This window comes from Mercenaria mercenaria, chromosome 8 (assembly GCF_021730395.1).
Source record: "Mercenaria mercenaria strain notata chromosome 8, MADL_Memer_1, whole genome shotgun sequence".
NCBI lineage: Eukaryota > Metazoa > Mollusca > Bivalvia > Venerida > Veneridae > Mercenaria > Mercenaria mercenaria.
Window position 1 is genome coordinate 36430710 of NC_069368.1, and position 22298 is coordinate 36453007.

Sequence of the window (22298 nt, forward strand, 5' to 3'; positions counted from 1 at the left end):
TTTTAGTAGGAATTGTCAGCTATACGGTCAACAACTCTCAGTTAACGTATCAGACTAATGCGGAATATAACATCTGAACAAACAAGACAGGAATCATTTACCGTTTTCACATTCTCTCTATGTGCATTTCTTCACTGACAGCAGTAACAGTTATCGATGCCTTTACGTATTAATTAAATAGCCGATCTTTGTTCTGTTCTAATGTAATGAAAACAGTCTTTGCAGTTATTATCTCGTTCTATTTAAAATGAATGTGGTAAGCTCACATTTTTACCACTGGTCTATGAACGTCATTCATGGCGTTCTTGTATTAGAACTTCTAACGCTTCTACCTGTTATACAGATTTTATCGCTCGTTCTTTTCCAGTTAGAATGCAGGTACATTAATTACACTGATTGTATGATGTTCCGTTATGTGTGTACTGTCAAGTTATAATCTCTTTAAACTTGCAACAGAGGTGAATTTAATTTCTTTGCACCTGTGTTATTTATTATACATGCATGTTGTAGGCGATTGGTTATTGATCAATATATTAGACCATACAATTTACAATATTCATATTTTTGCATTGTATGCTGTCAATAAATATTATAGATATTCTTCTTTAGATGTATGATTGATGTATGATTGATCGTACATTGTATGTTGTAGATTATCTGATAGTGTGCCTATGTATAACCAATTGTAATGAACGCGATCGGTGATTTTATAAATATCCATGCATGCATGTTGTTGCCGATTGATCCCTCCATGAAACATTTATGTGGTTTGTGACACTGTTTGATATCCAAAGTTTTATGAAATATATTTCACGGGTTCTTTTAATTTTTTCAACATTCCAAAATCTATAGAAAAATTAAAACCGGTATAGTTTTAATGTTAAAACAAACTCACCTGAGTTTATTGTTGAAGTTCCACATTATATATTACACACACATTATTCTAGCTGGAACAACACTATAGCTTCTTGTAGGCCGTAAGAAATAGAATAGCATCCCTTTATATTTATTTCCACTTTTGTATGTCTGTCGTGCTACACCAAGGTTTTCAGATTATATTTGACACAACGATATTCACACAATAATGAATTGAGAATTCACAAAAAAATCCCTATTATATATAAATGTCTTAATATTTACATTTAAATGAGGACACTTGTGCAGACTGTAAGGATGGTATGATTCGATCATTAATCATTTAAACCACATAAGGATTAAGGAAATTAAAGCCTTTCAAGTCGGTAAGCGTAAAGTCATTAATTAACCATAGACCGTTAACTATCTAACCACACTGGCGTTGTTATATTGTTAGGACAAATATTTCCCTTTGGGATACTAAAAAACTTCCAAATTCAGTATCGAACAAATAAGTCGCTTTGTTAAAATACAAGTCGCTTTGTTAAAATACAATTTCCGTGGCAATTCACGTGTATACCGATATTTGTTTAAAATGAAAGTTTTTTTACTAGACGTTTATAAGGCATGTTAGGGTTTTGCATATGTATTTTTCGTATAAGAGGGGTGTTCGAAACGTGTCCGGAAATGTCTCATAGCTTATTTATTTATATGGTTATTAGAATAAAAAATTCAAAAGTGATAATTACCATAGTGACTGTGGATTTTGCAAGAGTGCAATCTGTATCATTTTGTCATTTGGATTATGTACAAAATATATCAAAGTATCACTTTTAGAATTTTCATTTTTTTATAACCATATAAATAAATAAGTTATGAAACTTTTCTGGATACTTATCTTATTATTATTATTATACCTAACTTATATAGCACTCTTTTCATGCAAAATATGTACGTTCAAAAGTGCTTTACAAAAACATAAGGAACACATACATACATACACATACATACAAGAAAATGTATTGGTAAAAGATTAAAATGAACAGTAATTAAAACAAGATCATCCATAAATGATGTTCAACGTTAAATTACATTACGAGACCAATCCCTTTCTCAACATGAAACAAACCTTTCATGGTTTTTGGTTTAACGCCATTTTCGAACACCCCCCGTAGTTATATAAAGCGAAATGGTCCATATTGACAGCCACGATTCTAGTAAGTGTGGTTTGAGTTTTACATAGAGACATTCCTATCCTAAAAAGTGCTTACTAGATGACATTGTATACAATGTTTTGTATAGGTCTAGGAACTGAGGGGACGCCGGGTCCCCTACTTTGAGAATGGATGTGGTGGGCAACATATGCTATGCTTTACGCCCTCAAAGGTTTGGCACCAAAGTCTGTACTTTCGCAGGATCAAGTAGATATAATGGAAAGTAATTTTATATAACCAGCAGACTAAGTAGCCTATTATGCAGAGAACACTGTTCCCCCCCCCCGCTCAATTTCACACCCAAACGACGGTCTCTTATTTATTTGATAAATAGGTTTAATATATCAAAGCAATATTTCAACAATCTGTGGCAATAACACCCCGAATAGAAAACACTACATAATGGAATGATAACGTGTATTGATAAAGCAAATTATCTTATAACGCAAAATTAAGTCAAATCAAAATTTGAATTCGATCTAGTTTTACAGTTCATACTGTTATGATGCCACTTCTGCGTCTGGTTAGCTTTGTCATAGAGGTTATAACGTGTTTATGGCTCTGCTCACGAGTCAGTACGAGATGTTATCAAAATAAATGTGAGTACACTTTTAAACTTTATCTTGTTTTTATTAACTAGTCCTTAGATAAACGGAATATTCCGTAAAATGGAATTATGGCATAGACTTTAGGTTACAAGCGGAAGGAGTAAAATGTAACGGCCAAGCAAAATGGTACACAGGTTGTTTTCCTATATGATTATAAAGACATGTTATGGGTTGTGTAAGAATCATTATTAAAAAAGAAATAATAGTGTTATATATTACATGAAACTTGTAAAACCATTGACTGACTTGAGTTAGAGTCGTTTGAACCGCACGTTAGTTCAGTGCTTGCCTCAGTATACTAAAACATAAACATTAACAGTGTCAGTTAGTTCGAAACTTAAATCGTTCTTCTACTGCTCTGCCATCTCCGCAGTACTGGTCATAAGATATTGATGTTCTTTTTTCAATGAAATCCCTTTCCAGAATCTAAGTCTTTTAAAAAGATAATCTCTTCGTTAAAGTAACACATAGGCAGGGATAGGAGAATTAAATTATTACACAGTTATAAGTACATTTCCCCCTTTTTAGTTTGTAAATCTGCATTGCTGATGAGAATTTTAGAAAGAAAAGCACCCATCTTTACACCTGTTGCATTCAAATCTATAACAATGCTTGAAAGACTTTGGTATTTTAAATAAATTTTAGGTAATACCTGTATATAAAAGAATTAGTTAGTTTGTGTTGGGTCTTATGCCGATTTTCGATAGTATTTTGGTTATGTAACGGCGGGCAGTTAACCTAATCAGTGTTCCTGGATTCTGTATCAGTACAAACCTGTTTTCCGCAAGTAACTATCAACTTCCCAACATGAATCAGAGGTGGAGGACGAATTATTTCGGACACAATGTCTTTTAACGGAGAACATACACCTTGCACGGGAATCGAACTCACGACCCCTTGAGCTGTAGATCTGCGTTCTCCCTGTTGAACTAAGTAAGTTCGTTATACAGAGGATTAACACTTATTTAAAAGCAATTATTGTGTTATGTGTAAGTATACTTATTGTTACGACGGTTTAATAATATTTATTACTCATTCTGTATATAATTAGGCAAAGCGTGAGATTTTAAGCGAAAAGAACTAAGAGTTATTTTCTAAAAACTGTGAAATGACAAAAAGATTGCCTTCCCATTTCTGTTTGCTTTAAAACCACGAAGAAAAAAAAATACGACAATCAGATAGTCTTTTTTTTTCGCTTGATAATCACATGACATCTTCATGCCATCACAAATTCGATGACACTTCTTTAAAAGCTCCACTAAGAGGAGAGACACATAATACCAGCCTATTCTGATTTGAATAGATTTTATGATAAAATGTTTCAATTTTTTATTTTGCTTATTTTGCTAAGACAGAAGCACCTTTCTAGTATTTCATTTTGTTTAGAATTTCTGCAAAAGTACTGTAGAAACTTCAATGTAACATGGACTATTGATAGACATTAATAGACGTAAGTGCATTGCTTAAGAATCAAAGCGCAAGTTTAGGAACGCTATATATAACAAGTGAATGAAGTATTGCCATGCAATAAAAAGGTCCCTACTGGAATGTCACCAATTTTCTCTAATGCGGTTTAACATAATGATCTGATACCTGTCAATAATGTATAAACACTATTGTACTATATATACAATATGTCATAGCACAACACTTTGATTAAAATTTGCATAAAAATCTACAGTTGTTGATTGTTTCACAACATCTATAAATATAAACAAGAGCTCTGCCAAGCGGGGCAATATACGCCCGAAGGGTTACATCAGAGGACGGGAGCAAAATTTAAATAACTTGACTGTTGAAGCCCAACGGACAGGAACAACAAATGAAAGAAATTCAAAAAAATTCTAAGTCCACAAAAATCCTTACCATATACGGGTATGCCGGACGACGGACCGACGATGGAAGGACGGACGGACGACAGACGGTGAGTGATCACAATAACTTAACCAGAGCACTTTGTGCCCAGGTGAGCTAAACGAGTAATGTCTAATTGCCTTCATAAAATGTTTACTATTATTATCGTGCTCAGGTGAGCTAAAAGAGTAATGTTTAACTACCTTCATAAAATGTTTACTATTAATAAACCTGCTCAGGTGAGCCAAAAGAGTAATGTCTTACTGCCTTCATAAAATGTTTACTATTTTTATCGTGATCAAGTGAGCTAAAAAGTAATGTCCTACTGCCTTCATAAAATGTTTACTTTTAATAAACCTGCTCAGGTGAGCTAAAAGAGTAATGTCTAACTGTCTTCATAAAATGTTTACTATTATTATCGTGCTCAGGTGAGCTAAAAGAGTACTGTCTTACTGCCTTCGTAAAATGTTTACTATTATTATCGTGATCAAGTGAGCTAAAAAGTAATGTCCTACTGCCTTCATAAAATGTTTACTATTATTATCCTGCTCAAGTGAGCTAAAAGAGTAATGTCTTACTGCCTTCGCACAATGTTTACTATTATTATCGTGATCAAGTGAGCTAAAAAAGTAATGTCTTTCTGTCTTCATAAAACGTGTACTATTGTAATCGTGCTCAGTTGAGCTAAAAGAGTAATGTCTTACTGCCTTCATAAAATGTTTACTATTATTATCATGCTCAGGTGAGCTTAAAGAGTAATGTCTAACTGCCTTCATAAAATGTTTACTATTATTATCCTGCTCAAGTGAGCTAAAAGAGTAATGTCTTACTGCCTTCGCACAATGTTTACTATTATTATCGTGATCAAGTGAGCTAAAAAAGTAATGTCTTTCTGTCTTCATAAAACGTGTACTATTGTAATCATGCTCAGTTGAGCTAAAAGAGTAATGTCTTACTGCCTTCATAAAATGTTTACTATTATTATCATGCTCAGGTGAGCTTAAAGAGTAATGTCTAACTGCCTTCATAAACTGTTGATTATTATTAACATGGTAATTATTATTTTTATTTACTTGCACTCAAAACACATAACTGCATGTGAACAAAATTTTGATACGCAAATATTGTGCGGGTGCAAATTTTACACATAGCGGAAATATTTCTTCAAAAGAGCATAAGTACTTAACAAGAATCTATTTATTGACTATTATTAAAAGAAATATAGTGGGCTATTGGCTTTCATCCACTTAAGTTATAGTCTCACTATCAGGTCAAAGAGCTATAAAAATAAATATATTATACTTCTTTGATCAGGTGGAATATCTACGAAAGTGCCAAGTACTGCATACGATACAGAGTTATTTTCGCGCGAAACATTTTCTTTCTTTTCATGAATAAGGACTGCTTTCATGAATTTTTGTTTGTTGAAAAATTGTTTTATTAGCTAAAAATCTTCCAAAACCTAAAACATTTCAAGCAAAATGAATGAATTTCCTACTTCAATGTTCAAATAAAATAACGATCTTCTTTTTTTAATTTTCGCAAAAATTTTTGTTTTCATTTCGTCAAAACTTTTATTTTCACGAAATCTACATTTTTTTTGTCACAAATAGATTTCGCGAAAAGTTAAATGCTTATCATTATGCAGTTGTAGGCACTATTCTGGCAGTTTTTTTTCCGACGACCGGATACTATTTTCGCGAAAACTTCCAATCAAATCACGGAAACTTTATTCTTTTTTTTGGCGAATATCATTTTCTTTTCTGGAAAAAATTTCACAATTTTCACAAATTTAAAAGTTATTGGTAATATATACCACCATGAAAGTCCAGGTCATGCTCATCCTTTCTCGTTCATATAGATAGTATTCAGATGTGACATAATCTATAATGAATAATTGACCTTTTTCCAATTAATAACAAAGTAAAATGTAAGACCCTTAAACACACATAAAATAAAGCAGAATAAAAGACCATTTAACCAACAAAACTTCATCAACGTCAGAAAATAGTGACTGAAACTACTAATTTTTCATTCAGTACATGTATTTCATATACTTTCCCGTAACTCATATTGAATAATCATATGATCGGTAAATGTTCAGACCGACGTTTAAATATTGATGGCGCTGCGAATGAAAAAAAGTGAAAACAAAGAAAAGGTATATATAATAAAAAGGTCAAAACGCTGTTGTTTGCATTCTAGCTATAACAGTACACCTCGTTCAAACTATTGACAAAATAGCCCGAGAAAAACAGTAAGAAACAGCATATTAAGTATCAAAAAACTCAAATAAAATAGCATCTGCCTATACAGAAGAATAGAGAAGCATCATATCAAGATCACATTGAAAAATGGAAAACCTTTGGTTTCTGTTTCATGTTCAGATCAAGGTGAAACTAAAGATCCAGATCAAGGCTATATTGAGGAGTTAGAAGAAAATGATTCCTATTTTACATTCTGATTAGGATCAAACGATGGAGCTGGAATGTCTTAACGTTGTTATTCCTATTTATTACATGAGTACCTATAAATAGTAACAAATTTGTGCTGAAAATTCTCCCATTATCGCATTTCGTCATGCATTATCACATTATCATAATAAGCTCCGGGGCCATTATCGATAATGCCCCTAGCGTTAGCGCGGGAAATTAACGTCCGTAAACAGAAATGACGTCATGGCGTTTCATGGAGGTAAACAGCGAATATTTCCGTTTTATTTTATCATCTTGAGCGTAACATCGTGTATTCTTCGTGAAATAACATATTTTTATCCCTAAATTATGCATTAGGCAAGAAAGTACAACTATCCAGGTCTTTGATTTTATACAGTAAATAGACTCTTATGCAAATAATATAGAAACTGAAAAGCTGAAATTTATTGTGCCAGAAGATGCAAGCTAGTACCCATAAAAATGACACAAAAAAAAGTCTCACTATGTTATAGGTAAACATGTAATAAACAGGTAAATACATGGGAGAGCGGCGCCTTTGAGTGATAATGGCCCTGGAAGAAGATAATAGCCCTCGGGCTAAATCCCTCGGGCTATTATCACCTTGCCAGGGCCATTATCACTCAAAGGCACCTCTCTCCCATTTATTAACCTATACTTCATATCTAGATAATGGCTGGTAAAACTAAAGAGTTAGAAAGCATTAGTTCTTATTTCATATCCAGATAATGGTCGAAATAACGAGTTAGAAAGCATATGTTCCTATTTTGTATCCAGATAATGGTCACTTGATACTTTGAGAGTTTATGGTTCCTTTATTATAACACAGATCAAGTTCAAATGAAGATCCAAATTAAAGTCACGCTAAATAATTAGAACACTTTTGGTATCAATTTCATTATCATGTCTAGATCATGTCTAAGTCATCGCCACACTGAAGAACTGTAAAGGCTTTGAATCCTGTATCACATCCAACCAAGGTCACAATGAAAAACCGAACACTCTTCGATTCCCATATCATATCTAGATCAAGATCACACCGAAGATCTGAAATTTTGGAAAACAATTAGTTGCTGTTTCGATAACCGGACAGTCAAGTTGTCGGCTTTGAGGTTCATTTTCATATTCAGAGCAAGCTCTCGGTAAAGATTTAGAGAACTTTGAATTCTGTTTCATATCAAGATTAAAATCGAACGTTCAAAGCCAAGATCATATTGACGGTCTGAAAACTTTTAATTCCTTTTTTATATTTATATCGAGGTAACGCTAAAAATCCAAAATAAGAGCAAATAGTGGAGTTGAGCTTTTAAAGCTTTTAACTTCTATCATATATCCAGATCAAGAACATTGCGAAGAATTGGACTGATTTTAGTTCCTATTTTGATTTATATTTTTAATGCTTAGACTGTAATTTAAGCTTTGAAATCAGTGTCACAAGTGACCCACCTCTAGGTTTTCCAGTTTCTCCTCATACACCATCAGCCGTAACTGAATGTTCATGATAGTTTTACTTGCTTATTAACGTTATATAGAAAGTGCAGGACTGTCGCATGAAAAAAACTAACACTATTTAGCCAGCATTGTCACTAACTGTTGTAACAACTTCATTTAAACAGAGATACTTATGCGGTTTCATCTAGCAGCTCCAATTAAAGCTTACAGATCATCTTTATAGTTACAACATTACCGGACGTAATAATCTGTTTTACTTCAAACGCTTCAAATGTATTTGACGTTTTCGTTTTGTTAGTTCTTTGATAAGTATGCTATTTCGATACCTTTAGACTCTGCAGGGATACACGGCTGGGCGTTTCAAACAAATTTAAAACATACTGTATCAAAATAATAACGTAACGAACAAATGAAATACGATTCAGTATCCCGGAGTGATCGTTTGTAAACCCAAGAAAAACCGTATTCCTTAATGTCAACATCTGATAATTACTATCATTATACAAAATCTTGTTAAAAGGTTATAAGAATTCACATATAGCTGCTTCTAAACTCAATATGTTTTCGTAAGACACATGTGTTGCATAACATAAATTGCGAAAACAATGTTTCCGTACTATAATTACGTCTGTTAGAAACATTCAGCGAAACATTTATTAGGTTTTACAACACCTTTCAAATACTTGCATCGGTTCCAAATCGTTTTGCTCTTACCTTTGAGAACAAATGTAAAAGGCGGGTCTGGAAATTAATCGTCCGTAAACAACTGAAAGGCTGATTATGTTTTCTATTACGAAAATATCAGCGAGATGGTAAGGGTCATAAATGCAACACTATAAACGGTTTATTCATATTTTTTTCTGTCAAATAACCTTTTTATATTCATTTTTTTCTTTTCTTGTTTTATCAATTGTTGAATCGAGATACATGATCGCTGGTACATTGGTGATATTTGTTTATTCTTTTTGAAAATCACCAGAATATATCAAATATACTAGTATTCGTAGCGCGAATGGAAATGTTCAAATTGTCTTACTTCCAGCGGAGGCTGGAAACAAGTCTTACAGTCTATGTTAAGTCTATAATAATGTGAAAACGAACACACAGTTGATTTAATTGAAGTCTTTAGGTCTTACTAATATTGAACATTTATATACAAATGCAGAAGAATGGGTTAAAATTTGTAAAGATAAATTTGATTAAATATAATTTTATCATTTTGTTCTTTTCAAACTGATCATATTTCAAGATTATTCCCAGACATCAGAATAAAAGAATCCATAAGTAAGTTTAAAAAAATGAAAATAAATAAATACATTATCTTAAAGAACACCAACTTGTCCTGTCAGTAAATTAATTAGATCTGACACATATATTAATATATCTGTATATGTATTTACGTATATATCCAACTCTACCGTCACATCAGGAACTGAATACCGATCTTTGCTAGTGGTTTAATATAAAGTTTGGTACAAGTATTTTCCCTCAAGTGAATACCTACTTCATGAATTGACAGCTGGTTGTAAAATTTCTTTTTTGACACATATTTATGTTGCTATTGAACTATTAGGCAAACCTCTGTGCCTAGGATACACATAATCGTTGACAAGTTGGATATTAAACTTGAACTGCATAAAAGATAGCTTTCCCAGAAGCACAGAGCATCCCAAACACAGTGAGGAGAAAGACGAAAGAAACGCTAACAACAGAGAAGATAACATACGCAACACAAAATAAGAGATAGACAGACAGAACACGTGCTGAAAATAGGGGCACCGCCTTAGAACGGTCAGTAACCTATATAAAGGCTTAGGGCATGCCTAACTCGCACTTACCCTATTTTTGATAAGTTAGACATTACAATTTAAATAAAATCACTCCCCGCTGAGAAAGGCTCCAACATTAGTGACAAAATACCAGATCATATCAAGTAAAACATAAGATTAAGGTCAATCTAAGGTATAAGTACATCAATGTACTCAACAATTTGTCCGAAGTCGGAGCACTAAGAGCATAACTTTTAAGAGCACGGCTAAGCAAGCTGAAAGACAAATTCCACTCCCTCCGTCTAGGAGTAAAGCATCAATGAGTCCTAAACCTTATTACATAAGCCGCGCTTATAATTTTAACTTTGGCAGCGGCTAAACATAATCAAGTGGAACCATTCAATTATTGCAGGATGCTACAGGCCAAGCCGGATGACTCGAATATGGTTATGATAACAGAAGAATCCAGTAACACGCTTGTTTCGGGGAGCTAATTATGTAATTTGAATCCAATAAATAGCTATTGCCATTTTGCGGGAAGAAACCAATGTACATCAAATTTTGATTCTGTTATTGAAAAAAAAAACACGTTTGAAATTTGCTAAATAGGTTTAGATATATAATATGGTGAAACCAGATTATGACAATAATACATGTTTACACTAATCAAATGATAATCAGACGTGAAGCTGAAGTTCAGCTATAATACGTGATTATAAAAATAAAAAATTCTTCAAACAAAAGTAATAACTGGATGCCAGGAACATCTCAATATACAAACCTATATGCGTAACATTGTGCGCCACGTAGACAGATGTTTGACTGTTATATTATATATTGTAATAACAAGTAACACGAATACAAATGACTGTATAGGTTATAAATCCTTCTCTCCGACAGAACTTCATACATTCATACACAAACAAAGTCTGCGTTTTATTAGAAAGACATGAGAATCAATGAGATGTTTCATCAGCTAATTTAGAAAACAGATACGAGATCTCGTGAGATTACGATGTAAAAGTTTTAATGTACCGCTGAGAAAATATTATAATTGGATTGTTCGGCATGTATTGGCTATATTTCTTACAACACTCTATTAAGTTTTACTCACAACTGAGTTTATTCCACATTCAATTGTACTTTTGCATGCTCTCATGGTATAACGCCAACAAAATAGTGTTGAGTGCCAAAGAATGTAAATTTTCAAGCCCGACTGTTATAATTAAGACTCAGTCATACTCATACAATTAATATTGATGTATGATAAAATTATAAATCACAAATATAGGATTTTAAATTACCAAGCGGCCTTCATCAGCGACATATTGCGTAATGGCACAGATCAATATAAATCAATATATAAATATTATACAAAAATGTATAATAATATATGACACAAATATCAAGATAACACATCGGCTGTATAGATACACGTTATTATATCAGTTATTCAGCATGACTTGTATTACTAATAACAAGAGCTGTATTATGACAACACTCTAGAAAATGCGAAGGCTTGTCAGTAAACTAGATTTTCTGTCTAAGAATAAGTATACCGTCCAAATTCATGTAAGAGTTTAGGAGATAGTGATTTCAATGTAAAATATATGATCCAGCATTTTCAAAGTCCAAAATGGAACATAACTCTGATAAAGTACATGCATCTCTCATCATGTTTTATCCACCTCAAAAACTTGTATAAAGTTTCAATTCAATATCTACATTGACTCTGGAGAGTGAAATGTTTTGCACTTCAACCTAGATTTCCTTAGCGCAAGAAGAATGATATTTCTGTTAAATTTCATCAGGAAAGAGTTACAGAACTTGATGTCGTAACCTTGTGTTATTACCAAAAAGATGAGTGTGAAGTTTTAACATCGTTTCTGCAGTGAAGAAAACACCGCATTGTACTCTATGAAAAAAAAATTTAACAAATATTTTAAAGTTAAAAAGGCGCAGAACTCTAGAAAAACCGCAGGTAGAGTTACACTTGTCACACCAAATGTCAATGTGAGCATGCTCTCCTTATTCTTCGAATATCAAAATACTTTCGTCATAAGGTTCAATGTAGGACACGACAAACTGAAAAAACTGGAGATTTTTTATATGGCACTTCATAAATAATTTGTTCAGCAAATAAAAGTACGGCATGAACAATTTATAGAGCATCAAATAAGATATATATTTATTAAGTACCATACTAATATAGAGAACGGGAGAGAGCTTTGTAGGACCACATCCGTAACAGATCGCATTTGTTACAGGTGTTACAAATGCGATCGTATATGTAACAGGTGTTACAGATGAGATCGCATATGTAACAGAAATTAAGCACATATGTAACAATTTTTGAGACGAATGTGATCGATGCCGATTTTTGATGTGACATCTGATCACATTTGTCACATGTCATTTTCAATCGGAAAAATGAACAAAAATATGCATTTTTACATATGAAACACATTTGTAACATGTTTTAGCTCACTTGTACGAAGTGACAAAGTAAGCTATTGTGATCATCCTTTGTACGTCGTCTGTTGTCCGACCGTCCGTCCGTTCACATTTTTCTTGTGAATACGATAGAGACAACATTTATTATTTGATTTTGACAACTTGCACAGAACATATATATATATATATTTATGGTATCTCGGTTCCTTTCGAAATCCAGCCATATCACCTAATTCGTCTTGGAGTTATGGCCCCAGAGATGGCAATAATTACTGATTTTAGCCTTGTGAATGCGATAAAGACCATATTTTTGTTATTTTGACTCAACTTGCATACAACTTATATATCTATAAGATCTCGGTTCCTTAAAAAACCGTATTGCACCATTTGACTTGGAGTTACGGCCCCTGAATTGGCAAAAAAATGATGATTTTTATCCTTGTCAACACAATGGAAACTACATTTATCTTTTGATTTTATTAAACTTATATAGGATCTCACCTCCTTTTAAAACAGCCATATCGCGCCATTTGTCTCGGAATTATGGCAGAAATGGCAAAATTTGCTTATTTTAGTCTTGTAAACACAATAGAGACCATATTTACTATTTCATTTTGACCAAACTTGTATAGAAGTTATATATCTATAACATCTCGGTTCCCTACGAAAACCAGCTATATAGCAACATTTGTGCTGGAGTTATGGCCCCTAAAATGACAAATTTGCTGATTTTAGCATTGTGAACATGACAGAGATCACATTTTTATTTGAATTTGACCAAACTTGCATTGAAATTATAAATCATTAAGATCTTGCTTTTTTTCATCGAAGAGTAGCCATATCATGCTATTTGTCTTAGAGTTATGACCCCTAAAATGGCAAAAATCGCACATTTAATAACATGTATAGTATAGTATTACTCATGTGAGCGATAGTGGGCCATGACGGCCCTCTTGTTGATTAGAGAGTTAGGTTATTATCTTGGTACTGGTTTGTTATCTGGCAATTAAACTTGGCAAAAATACCGTTATCATGACTGATCTGCTCATAGTAGCATGGTACTACATGTACATGTCACTTAGAAATTTCCCATATCGGCTTTGGTTTGTAAGATTTCATTTTTACCAAATGCATGAATACATGTATATGAATATGTATGGGCAAGTTATGCCAAGGGCAAGAACCTATATATATATATATATATATATATATATATATATATATATATATATATATATATATATATATATATATATATATATATAAAACTGCACGAACGCACAGACTCCGCTATTTCAAGGCGGGATTATGATTAAACAAGACCTATAACCTCACAGGCGGGCTCAGTTCGGTGAGGGTAATTAGAAAATAAGATGTATTTTCTTAAAATCTTCATAGACATTAGTTCGCAGCACAAGGTCAGGCCCTTCTAGAATTAAGGCTAACGACTCCGTCCGTGAAAAGTTGTATATAATTTGTCCCATGACATGGCAACTTCCTGTTTGTCAACGAACTTGAAACAGCTCTGGATGACGAAAGATAGGTATAAATGTACGTCGCCACCGAGTTCGAACCAATAACCTGAGCATATGGGTCTACATTTCAGCAAGTCGAGGTAACAGTAGAAGTAGCTAAAGTTGTAATCATATTATAGTGGTATTGGCAGTAGATGCAGGAATGATTAATAAAAATTGAGCCACGTCACGGGAAAATTGGCATTCGGACATTTTCGTGAATTTCCGGAAAGTCTATATTTAGGCTGACCTGTGCATTTATGCATTTGAATTAGGGTCAGAAAAATTCATATTCTGGTAGAATAAGCCTTCTTTGAAATAACAGCGAACGGTGTGGGCCATGATCAGACTGCGTAGATGCCCATTTTCTCATGATGCGGCTCAAACAACTTTATGACGTCACTGACGTCGGCAACGACGACGCTAGCTTGTGATGGTGCTTATGACAGTCAATTAATGATGTTGCGATGACAACCAACTCACTGAACACTTGCATTATAAAACTCAACATGATACATATATGCTTCTCATGTCAACCCCCATGTTGGACAAACACATTCGTAACACATTTTACCTGTTACGAATGCGATCTGTTACGAATGTGGTCCTATAGAGCTTATAAAAGAACTTTAAGCTCTCTCCCGTTCTCTTTATTAGTGTGGTACTCCAACGTTCACTCTATGAATAAATGTGGTGCTCAGTGATCACATATCTTCTTCGAGCTCTCCCAAGTTACTTGTTTCAGTATGATGCTCTCACATATCTTCTTCGAGCTCTCCCAGGTTACTTGTTTCCGTATGATGCTCGTCTGGCAAATATCTTCTTCGAGCTCTCCCAAGTTACTTGTTTCAGTATGATGCTCTCACATATCTTCTTCGAGCTCTCCCAAGTTACTTGTTTCAGTATGATGCTCTCACATATCTTCTTCGAGCTCTCCCAAGTTACTTGTTTCAGTATGATGCTCTCACATATCTTCTTCGAGCTCTCCCAAGTTACTTGTTTCCGTATGATGCTCGTCTGGCAAATATCTTCTTCGAGCTCTCCCAAGTTACTTGTTTCAGTATGATGCTCTCACATATCTTCTTCGAGCTCTCCCAAGTTACTTGTTTCAGTATGATGCTCTCACATATCTTCTTCGAGCTCTCCCAAGTTACTTGTTTCCGTATGATGCTCGTCTGGCAAATATCTTCTTCGAGCTCTCCCAAGTTACTTGTTTCAGTATGATGCTCTCACATATCTTCTTCGAGCTCTCCCAAGTTACCTGTTTCCGTATGATGCTCGTCTGGCAAATATCTTCTTCGAGCTCTCCCAAGTTACTTGTTTCAGTATGATGCTCTCACATATCTTCTTCGAGCTCTCCCAAGTTACTTGTTTCAGTATGATGCTCTCACATATCTTCTTCGAGCTCTCCCAAGTTACTTGTTTCCGTATGATGCTCGTCTGTCAAATATCTTCTTCGAGCTCTCCCAAGTTACTTGTTTCAGTATGATGCTCTCACATATCTTCTTCGAGCTCTCCCAAGTTACTTGTTTCAGTATGATGCTCTCACATATCTTCTTCGAGCTCTCCCAAGTTACTTGTTTCAGTATGATGCTCGTCTGGCAAATATCGTTTATGATGCTTACTCATGTTCTTTATACCTGTGAGGTGCTTATTAAGCACATATTCTCTTTAACCTTTACCCTGCTAAATTTCTAAAATGGACTGGTCCATCATTCAATCTGGGCAGTACCATGTATTATTCGAAGGGGCTTTCACTTAAATTTACTATCTGAATAGAGAACAGTGCAGACCGTGATCAGCTTGCATGCATGTGCAGGCTGATCTTGGTCTGCACTGGACGCAAAGGCAGAATCACTTGCCGCCAGCAGGCTAAAGGTTAATGAATTCTCTTACATTAGCTGTACCAGTGTGGTTCCAAACAGCAAACACCTTCTATGAGGGTCTCTCAAGTTCTCTGTATCAGTGTGGTTCTCAGTAAGCTCATTTTGTCTTTGAGATACCCTCGTTTAAATATAGTTTGGTTATCAATAAGCCCATATCTTCTTTGATACTCGCTAACGTCCTCCGTATTAGCGTGGTGCTCAATAAGCACACATAATATTTAATGCTCTCTACTTTTCATTTTATCCTTGTGATGCCAAGTTAGCAATGGCCTTCTTTAATGCTCCCTAAATTCTCAGCGTTGGTGTTGTGCTAAAGAAGTTCTAGGTTCTCTGAATGAATATAGATTAATGTACAAAATCGAAGCCTTGGAATTCGCATGTATAGAATAGAAATAAGTTATAAACTTCTAACTTTGATTTGCCAAAACAATGTATAAAATGTAATAAAATCTGTAATTGTGTCTGATTAGCATACATATTGTGTATGATTGTAGTTTATCGTGGCTATATGACAGCATTTTGACAGTAGAGAAATATTATGACTGGTGAATTATGGCTGAGTCTTGCTGCTAAAACTGATATACGGAATGTTGACCCTTAGCTACTTTTTATCAGACTATTTATGCGCAATAGAAATCTAACTTGAAAAAAAAAGCAAAATGATCTTTTTTCTGTAATAAAAAGATCCAAATATTATATAGAGGATAATTGTTGGTTCCGGTGTAATATCACGTTATAATTTCACCGAGTGGGCACCAAAAGTGATATTTTCACGAGTGGCGCAGCCACGAGTGAAAATAACAACTTTTGGTGTTCACGAGTGAAATTACCGTGATATTACATCGATACCAACAATTTTTCTGTTTATTTTATGTCTAAAACTCTACTTTTGTTGTGTTTATTTCAATAAAATGTCGAAATTTGCGGGAAATTTTATCAGGAAGCATCGCAAAGATGACGTCATTTTAACGACGTCATCGTCATATTGTTTCCGGCTTTCAGTACGCTTGGTAAACTTTTTGACGTTAATCCGGGTATCAGATTTGATAATTTTCACTGAGTGGTCAGTGAGTTTATCAGGATATAATTCACCGTTATATTTCGATAAACCACCGAAAAACATAAAATAAATAGATTTTATAGCAACAAGCTCCAGTTCTTGTATTGCCAAGTGCAGAGAACAAAATAGATAAAAATAACTTTGACAGAATAGATTATGAAATATATATGGCAAGATTAGAATTGATATTCTGTATTACAGCAAATTTCTTCCCTGCTAAGTTTGTTTTCTGGATTTTAATCAATAGCAAGCAATTTCATGGCCAGAAATTATTTAAGAGTGTAGAGATAAATAATTGTCAAACAAATTTCCTGCGCGCACTCCCTTTGTAAATATCTTACTTAAATATAACTACAAGTACGAAAGTTGCTGCAAGATGCAGCAAAAGGAAACCACGCCAAACAAAGCAGTGTATGTAGTACTGGCAGAACAGGAGGTGATATAACGATACTGGTGTCTTTGTTGTAGACCCGTGGCAAACAGACAGTCTGATTGGGTTTCATGAATGTTTAACAAAGATGCGTGAAACTCACACTTTAAAAGGAAAAACCAATGTGGCGATTTAGATTACCAGTTGGCATAATTTAATTTGAATTATAATAAGGACGTAAATTACACTTCCTTGGTAAAAATAACAAAATTTTATGAAAAATGCTTAGAATACATGTCAGGATTTTATGTTTTATTTGCGTGTTTGTGAAAGTTACAATTTCAGTTACAAAGAATTACCTGTCAGAATTTGATATTTTATTCGTGTGTTTGTGAAAGTTACAATTTCAGTTTTTAAATGTTAAAGAATAATAAGTGTTTATAAAATACAACTGAGATGACGATTAGTAACTCTAAAAAAAACGAAATAATACGTAAATTTCTAAGGACGTTTAAGTATCTGCATAGGTATATGTATCACTTTTTCTATTATTTATAGAAATATACACTTAAAACAGAACGGCTCGGGAAATTCACACCTTCAAGCATTTCTGGTTTTTGTCATTTGTATCATTAAAGAATTTTATATGAAAGGTTCTCTTATAAAAGTTTGTCGTAAGATAAAATCAGTATGTTTAAACCACAAATTGGTTATCTGCGTTGCGCGATTACAAAACGCGCAGATTATTTATTTGCGCGAAACATTTGCTCAGCTACTGCCAATATCATTACGCAAATTACTCAAACGGTACAGAACAGATTACTTAGATACGCTTACGTTTAATTACTTACAATATTTGGTAAGCCATCAATATGTGCTTTAGAAATGCACATTCACATGTTTTAGAGTTTATGGATCAAAACTATTTCTTTCTGGCGCATTCATCAAACTGAAAAGGAAAGGAATTTTGAAAGTGATGTCCGACAAAAATTACTTTCTTTTCTGCTCTTTGATTTATTTCCTGTCTTATGAACTTATTTCTTTCGTTTGTGTTTTTAAAAATGATGACTTATTTATTATGGGCCAGGCCAGACATTAAAAATGAATTTTTAAAATTTTGCAAATCGAAAGGACAAAGTCATCATTTACGACATACATTGCACTGACAATAAGCCATCATAAATACTCCGCGCCCACAGGCGCGCAGAGTAATAAGGCTGTGAATAATAATACGTGTAGTACCTATTAGCTAACTGATAAATATTCAAGGAAATATGTAAAAACAAAAGCATTGACCTCGTCAAACTACGTTCAGTGTCATTAGAAAATCATGGAACAGCAGCAATCATTGCTATATGTCAAATTGTTGAAACTGGATACACTGGCAGCTGCCGCTGCAAAGGTGATAGTGCACTTTGATCAAATTATTAAAGCTTTCCTTGAAAGATGACACTCCTCTAGAATTCAATGAGCATTTTCAAAATAAATGGCTGGTTGAAGGTCTCATGATATGGCCATTACCTATCAATCAGCAGCAGTAGTAATGGATACATTGACATGGTGCCGAATAAAGATACGAACTCCTAAATAAAAATATAGGAAAGGCTTGTGACGTTATCGTTTGGACGTTCTGGATATAATACATCGGACATCATCTCAAGCTACCTACTTTGCAATATAAAAATACCACATTAATTAAATAATCACGTAATACTTATTATTAAGAGCGCAACATGAACTGAAGTACTTTAAAAACGTGTCGTCCATATAGGGCATTGTTTCATTCTTCCAACTATCTTAATATTCCTTTATAATTATGCGTATATAAGTATTAAAAGTAGTCAAAACTACAAAAACTTTTTAAAAACAAGTCACTTTATTTTTAACCAACGTTTCGGCTACATCAGCCTTCTTCAGGGTTCAAAATAAACATAACAAAGGAAGTGACGTCAACGTCAAACGACGTCGATGACGACAACGTCAAAATTAAACAAAGAGTTTGGCGTAAAAATCATAAACAGGATCATAGTATGATACATAAAAACTGGTGAAAAAATGCAGTATAAGAGCAATGATTAAGGAATGGCACTAGTAAAAACTGATTATGGAATACATACAAGTAATAAAATATACATATATAACAAGTATTTCAGAAAGGCATTAATACAGAATTTTTGAATTCATTCCTTGTGGAGACACAGTGCCCAAACGGTACATCCAGGAAGTCTCTTTTAAAAGCCTTTTCCAAGGATTAGTTACTTTATCAATGGGCATAAAAGAGAAACCCTGGATAGTATGTCCTTGGGAATTAAAATGTTCAGAAACATTAGTAGTAGTTTCTGGATAATGATTGATATCAAATCTATGACTATTCATTCTTTGTGAACATTGTTGGTGCGTTTGTCCAACATACTGTTTAAAACATTTATTACATGTTATTATTAAGTAAATAACATCAGTTGAATTGCATGACAGATCATGTCTAACATTATAACAAGATGAATTGGTGGAACTAGAAAATGAATTATCTTCATTAATATTTAAACAGTGTGTACAGCGACGTCTATAACATTTACTTACACTACAATTTTTGTCTTTCTTACTCAGCCTAGAATGAACTAAAACATCTTGAATATTCTTGGGTCTTTTGTAAGCAACAATAGGTTTATAGTCATATAATTGTCTAACACTCTCTTGTTGAGAATACTTTAAAAGATTCCAATATTGGTTTATTATTTTACCAATATTGGGCAAAGATGGATTGTAGGTACATACAAAAGGAATGACTTTATCCGTATTTTTGCTACAGCACGAATTAAGAGCATCTTGCATTGATAGAGAAGAGGCCTTCTTTAATGCCTCATTTATAACACATTCAGGGTAGTTACGTGCTTGAAAGTATTCTCTGAGCTTGTCCATTTCCTTGTCAAAAATGGTATTATCCGAAGTAATACGCCTAAAGCGCTTAGCCTGGCTAAAGGGAATACCCTTTTTACATGAAACTGGGTGACATGATGAAAATTCTATATACTGATGACTGTTAGTGTCTTTTTCATGAACACTAGTGTGCAGGATACCATTTTCATCTTTTTCTATGTTAACATCTAAAAACGTAGCAGTATATTTAGTGTAACAATATGTAAATTTTATAGTATCATGAAAACTGTTCAATCTGTCAAAAAAGTCTAATAAGTCCTCTTCTGAATGATTCCAGATGAAAAAAATATCATCTAAAAACGTAACCAGATAAGTGGTTTCTTATCACAGGAGTCTATAAATTCTTTTTCAAGTTTACCCATAAATAGAGAGGCAAAACAAGGAGCCATTTTCGTTCCCATAGCAGTTCCAGATCTTTGAATGTAATTAATTTCATTGAACTGGAAGTGGTTTTTTGTAAGTATTAATTCTATGATTTTAGAAATGAAGTTAATAGAATCCTGTGATCTACTACTATTTTCCATAAAATATTTGCAAGCATCTATGCCCTCACCATGAGGAATATTACTGTATAAAGATGTTACATCCAGTGTTACAAGATATGCATCTTTATCTATGCTAGAGAGGTTTTGTAACTTTTTGATGAAATCTGTAGTGTCTTTTACATAGGAAGGTAAAGATTCCATGTATGGTTTCAAGATTGTATCAACATATGCAGACATATTTTCAGTTAAAGCTCCACAACCTGAAATAATAGGTCTCCCTGGGTAACCTAGGGGTAAATCTGGGTCAAACGTTTTATGAATTTTAGGTAATATATACAATTGTGGGACTCTGACTACGTTTGAGGGGTATAGATTTTCTAAAATTGATTCTCTAATATTTTCTGAATTGTTAAGACTATCATGTATGTCTTTACTGAACACTTTCTGGGGGTTTTCATCAAGTCTCTCATAATATTTGTTGTTTTCTAGCTGTCTATAAGCCTCGGAAATATAATCCTTTCTGTTCATTATAACAACACTGGAACCTTTGTCTGCTTTCTTCACGACAATCGTTTCATCTTGACTGAGATGTTTTAACGCTTCTTGTTCTTCTTTTGATAAATTTGATCTGTATTTGTACTTTTTGTCACTATGTAAAATTTCATTATGCGCTAATTCTAACCTAGTCTTTGCCATTCTTGAATGCATTTGTAAATGGCCAAGGGCAAAATATTTTGCTGAATATGCCAATAAAATGAAATGAATTCGTGTTATTCGTAACGTATCCTTTGTCACTTGTGCACGTGGGTCTCGTTTTGTAATTCATGTCCTACAAAATTAAAGGCAAGCATTAACAAATTAAAGTCAAACTGTGTATGCTGAAGTTGATTACAAAAATGATTAAAAATTTAATGTCTATTTTTCTGTAAGTCAAGGACAATAACTCTAGTTTAACTTTAAAGTACTTTATGTGTATTTTTCACTAATTCAGGGGCCATAACTCCGGTTGAGTGAAATCCTAAAAATAACACCAGGTGCGCAGCATCACATACCATATAACAATCCCCTAAAAATTTTATGACTATTTATGATATGTGCGACATAAACCGTTATGCCACTTTTGCATAATTTTGCAATAATCAAGGGCAATAACTCTGGTCTGACTGACAAAAACCCCTCCAAAACCAGGTACGTTTAAACATACTTGTAACACAAACTTTTATGCACTTTATGCATATTTTTTACTTTATCAAGGGTCATAACTCTGGCCTTACCGATAGAAATCCCCCACATGCTGAATTATATTCCTGTAATTTTTTTTATGGACATCGGTCAATTACTTTTCGAAATACATGAGACACAAACTTTTAGGCCCCTTTTATGCATA

At 33.7% G+C, this 22298-nt stretch overlaps 2 protein-coding genes across 8 annotated transcripts in view; both read right to left on the reverse strand.

Annotated features, from left to right (window-relative positions):
- LOC123566576 (uncharacterized) overlaps positions 1-22298 on the reverse strand; it is a 322257-nt gene that overhangs the window by 103258 nt on the left and 196701 nt on the right. The window contains exon 1 of one of the 7 annotated variants that reach the window (XM_045360821.2): positions 10987-11118. The exons of 5 other annotated variants lie outside the window; for them this stretch is intronic. The gene's annotated coding sequence lies outside the window, so the exon portion shown is untranslated. Of the gene's footprint in view, positions 1-895; positions 1064-10986; positions 11119-22298 lie in introns of those variants that run through there. One more of the 7 variants, XM_045360819.2, reaches the window with a different exon arrangement.
- LOC123565411 (uncharacterized) lies at positions 20720-21607 on the reverse strand. The gene has a single exon (XM_045359279.2). The coding sequence runs from the start codon at positions 21605-21607 to the stop codon at positions 20720-20722; it is 888 nt and encodes a 295-aa protein (XP_045215214.2).